The 5,124-nt window shown below is 38.6% G+C and overlaps 1 protein-coding gene across 1 annotated transcript in view; it reads left to right on the top strand.

The window, feature by feature from the left end:
* KDM1B (lysine demethylase 1B) overlaps positions 1-5,124 on the top strand; it is a 53,755-nt gene that overhangs the window by 29,627 nt on the left and 19,004 nt on the right. Inside the window, exon 15 of the mRNA XM_011362840.2 lies at positions 4,474-4,601. Coding sequence (XP_011361142.1) covers positions 4,474-4,601 — 128 coding nt within the window. The remainder of the gene's footprint in view (positions 1-4,473; positions 4,602-5,124) is intronic.

Below are 5,124 nucleotides of genomic sequence, written 5' to 3'. Positions count from 1 at the left end.
TTTGGAGGAGAAAATAGCCTCAGGGTGGGACCAACCTGCTTAGGCCAAGCCCACGAGGTCCTATATATAGGACATGAGATTTTTTTTTTTTTAACTGATAGTTCTATCTTAGGGAAGTTAAGGCCTATTTGCAACGTTAAAGGAATTTGCTACATATTTAGATATTTCATAGGACAAAAATCTCTTTAACCTAGTTTTTGATAGTGTTTTTTAATTTATGGAACACTATTTAGTAGAAGCTATCAGAGTGCATTTTATGTGCTAGTTCATCAAATTTCATCATTATGAGGTTGAGGATTTTACCAGCAGACCATTCATTTACTTCTTGTTAGAATCTGGGCTGTTTAATATCTACTTTGGCTTCTGTCCACATTGCCCTCTTCAAAGTCGTTTCTCTAGTAATACAATAAATACATTAACCAAATGTTGAACTTCTTTAACTGTGTCATTCTACAATTATAGTACTGCATTTGATATGACTGTTCTTTCCTACATAGCTTCCCTGATTGTCTGTCTTTTTAGGTGACTGTCCTGGAAGCCAAAGACAGAATTGGAGGCCGAGTGTGGGATGATCGGTCTTTTAAAGGCCTCACGGTGGGAAGAGGTGCCCAGATTGTCAATGGCTGTGTTAACAACCCAATAGCGCTTATGTGTGAACAAGTGGGTTTCTTTAAGATTTGTATTGTAGATGAAGAAAAAATTGTCTCATTTTGCTTCTGTGTACTATTAATGTGCCTCTAGATAATATTTAACAATCCTAGAATGATCTCTTGCCTCCTCATCTTCTTTGCAAAGTGAGGACAATTACAGTTCTTCTTTTCTAAGAAAGTGGAACTAGAATTCTTATAATATTTTTTTCTTTTTCTAAGATCTTTAACTATATTTGTGTTATTTGCAGGCCACTCGACTAGTTCATAGTTTTAGAGTTGCCATATGAAGCAATTAGAGATACAGAATGCCTTTGACTTTCGGATAGACAGCAAGTAATTTTTTAGTATAAGTATGACCCAGATATTACATGAGATGTTTTGCGTGCTATATTTGGGATATACTTAGAGTTAAGAAAAATTTACTCATTTATCTGAGAGTCAAATTTAACTGGGTGCTCTGTCTTTTATTGGGCAATCCTGCGTAAGTGTCTTTGCAGACCTGGTAGGCCCCAAGTTTTTTTCTGAAATATGCATTGACAGTAAATTCTATTTCAACTTCTGTGAGTGTTTGTGTGTTGGTGTGCTCATTTTCATGAGAGTCCACAGAGGAAATAGAATGTCAGGGCAGGAGAGGCAGTGCACAGCTACAGCACCTGCGGCATTAATAAATGTGGGCTGAGAGGCTATAGAGTGCATGGTATAGAAGCTGTTGCTGTCATCTTCACAGTCTCATAAAATAAGGTCTCAGATTTCATGCTATTTTTTCACTGCCTGCCTTTGCTGCCATTTTCTGTTAAGCATAGCTAGCTTTATTTTTGGAAGGTACTAGACCATTTTCTCCATGAGAGCTGTGTCTAATTTCAGCATAGAACCTGTACATATTTTTTCCAGGGAAAATTTTCACCTTCTTATTCTTATTATTTTGAAGCTTGGCATCAGCATGCATAAATTTGGAGAAAGATGTGACTTAATTCAGGAAGGTGGAAGAATTACTGACCCCACTATTGACAAGCGCATGGATTTTCATTTTAATGCTCTCTTGGATGTTGTCTCTGAGTGGAGGAAGGATAAGACTCAGCTCCAAGATGTCCCTTTAGGAGGTATGGGGAGAATGGTGTTCTGATTGTTCCATCTGAGTCTCATTCGATCCTAAGCTTGGTCAGCAGTAGCATCACTCATCCGTGAGGTTGATGTATGTGATAAGAATAGTCCTTTTGGGTGTTCCTTTTGGACAAATGAGTTCTCCAGGTGTTCCACAGAGGAGCAGAACTTCCTCAATGACCTTTAGATGCTTGTGTGAGCGCTCACACACAAATCTTACTTTACACAATAGCTGGTATTTAAATATTTACCTAAATGTTTGATTTTTAATTTCCCAGAGGAGCTTACTTTAAAGGAAAGTGTGGTAAGCCCTGTGTGACTAAATAGTTACCATGTAATGTCTTTTCTAGATAAGAGTTTCTGTATGCCAAGATTTCTCTTCCTGTTTTCTGGGCAGTAGGTGAAGATTTTTTTCAGTATATTTTGTTTAAGAATGCAAGAACATGTGTTATAATTTAAGAATTTTAAAATTCAAAATCTTCAGGCTTTTGTTTTAAGTGGACCATATTAACCACAAACTTTTAGAAGACTTGACTCTCATGACTTATTTCCATGAGGGTGCCAGCTGAGATTTTACTATATTGCTTCTTAAACTGATATTTATTTAACCTACAATTCTATGACCCAGATGTATTCACTTGTAGTTCTTGGAAGCATGTTGGAGTTTCTTAAAGTGTGAACATTCAAACTCAGTTTGCAGGATATTAATTTGCTTTAATTGTATGTTTCTTTGTGAAGGTTCTGAGTTCTTCATCCTGGTATATACTTCATCTCTGTTTGGGGTCGTCTCAGTAGCCGGGTCTCACTCTTCTCTTTAATCCCCTATTTCCCCAACCCCACAACCACCTCTGAGACTGACCCACACTCTAACCGCCCTTAGAGAGTGTTGGCTGACAAACCATAACAGGACATTTTCAGAAATTCACTGGGGTTGACAGGGATCATTTAATCATATGTAGTGATATCCAGACCGAGTAGTGAGTTGTTGAATTTTCTGGAATTATTAGGCTGACTTGCAGGATATTCTCAGAATTTAGTTAGTGTTTTTTTGTACATTTGTAGTAGTTGCTGGATGGCATTTTTTAATACTTCTTTCAGGGTCACCAAATAAAAAGTTAATTGCTTCATCTTGGCCTTAGTTTTAAAAAAAAAAAAGGCTATTAAGGGAGGATCGGCAACACTTAACTATGTAAGTAGTTGTTTCATTAGTATATTTTTAAAGGCTTTATTAATAGCTCACACATCTCTATATGAGGTTACAGTTATATCCTGCCTGTCGATATCTCAGCTGTCTGAGATCTCACCTTATTAGCACTTAGCTGTAAAAAATACACACACACACAAATACACACGTACGCACACTAAGAAGCTAGAGTTAATTTCAAAAAAGCACATGTACCAAAGCTTTTAAATATTATTTACATAAAAATCACTTTAAAGCTTCTTTTGATTTGTTTATATTTAATTTTATGTACTGTTCTAGCAATCTTGGTTCTTCCCAACCCTCTATAAAACAAAGAAAAATAGAAACCGCTGGAGGCAGGAATGGGACTCCTTTAAGTAGGTTCTGCAAATGGCAGAAATCCTGGTGGTTTAGGGCCAATAGCCTGGCACAAATCCAGAGGTGCTGTGGCATCCCCGTATTATAATCTAGTGGATGAAGGGAAAATTTTAATGAGAATCTTGAGTTGTCAAGAAAAAAAAATAACTGATGCTCAGTTCTGTTTCTAGTCAAGCAAATGCACAGTACTTTATAAAGCTTTGAGTCTGCAATATATGTGTTGGATGGTTGTCATCACTGGGAAGGTTATAAAGAAGTAACCTGTATGAAGATTCTTGTAATTTGTCAAACATGAGTCTCCCCCGACGCTCCCCAAAAGGAGTCTAAGGCAGTAATTGGAATGGTATCACAGCGCTGTGTATATGTAGTTGAATGTTCCAGATGAATGGGATAGATAAGTGCTGGGGTTGATAACAAAGGGCCATTCCTGAGTTTGTGGCGTCGGGGGTCCTGTTGTACTGTCAAGGATGGCTAGGAGCAGGGTAGGGCGGAGCAGGCATTCTGGTGAGGGGAGTGGTAGTCACAGGCCTTGCAGGGCTGGCATTTGCCAGGAAGAGATTCCACAGCAGTGCAGCAGAGTCTGTGAGTGGGCAGGTAGGGCTGCCATCTGGAAAGGCTGAAAATGAGCTAGCATCGTCTGGCTGTGGGTTTGGGATTTATTATACGAGCAATGGAGACCAGTAATTAAAGGTACTGAGGCAGAGGGCTGACATGATGAAAGTCCATAACGGAACATTCTTGTTTGGGAGAGAATGTAGTCAGTCTATCACAGGTCTCCCAGTTGAGATGAGATGTTATAAGAACTTGACTTTAAGGTGATGGTAGTAGCATGAGAAAGGAATGGGAACCCTATTTCTGTGTGGTTTTGTGTGCAAGGGGGAACTTTTCCTGTATCTTGAGCAAAAGAACAGTTTCTCAACTAAGCAGAAATGAAACATGATTGAAGATCTCGAACCTACAGAGCTTTGCTTCAGTTAAGATAAGCTTTTTCTTCCTGAGAGGAACCAACCTTACCAAGATATCCTTTCCCCCTAAGTTGGCTTGGGAAGGGACTTTAGAAGCTTGGGGTGTTTGCGAGTTGAAGGAGGTTGAAAGAAAAAGATAAGGAATTAGAGAATAATGTTAAAACTTTTTTTCTGCTTTGATCCATTTCTATTACAGAAAAAATAGAGGAGATCTACAAAGCTTTTATTAAGGAATCTGGAATCCAATTTAGTGAACTAGAAGAACAGGTGCTTCAGTTCCACCTCAGTAACCTGGAATATGCCTGTGGCAGCAACCTCCATCAGGTGTGACTGGGTTTTGTGAAACATGCTTCGAAAATGTTTGCTTTTGTGCATGTGCATGTATTGTATATGTCCAAATATTGAACCCGGGCTAGTTTGAGTAAACAGGAAACAATGGTTCTTCTATTTAAAAGTTAGAAAACCATGATTTCAGAGCATGTTAACCCCATAGCGGTTTTGGAAAAAAAAATTTTAATCAAGAGAACCCTTTTTTTTTTTTTATTTTTTTTATAATGCCTGTGAAGAAGCTCAGTGTGTCAACTGAATACAGGAGGGTTGTTGGCCTGGATCAGGGAGGGGCCCAGTGTCCTGTTTTTACCGCCTTCTTCCCATGCCCTTCAGGGTGACCCTGGAGGAACCCTACGTTGTCTAAAAACACTGCTCTCAGGTGACCAAAAGAGTATCTTTGCAGTTGTGGTCTGTTTATCTTGCTAAAATAAATTTAAACTTGCCTGACTGATTTAACCAACTGGGATTTTATACTCAAATATTCTATATTTTGAATAGAGGCTCCATGGATGACCCC

This window comes from Pteropus vampyrus, unplaced genomic scaffold (genome assembly GCF_000151845.1).
Source record: "Pteropus vampyrus isolate Shadow unplaced genomic scaffold, Pvam_2.0 Scaffold80, whole genome shotgun sequence".
NCBI lineage: Eukaryota > Metazoa > Chordata > Mammalia > Chiroptera > Pteropodidae > Pteropus > Pteropus vampyrus.
Note: the sequence above shows the minus strand (reverse complement) of the source record. Positions and strands in the feature narration are given on the sequence as shown.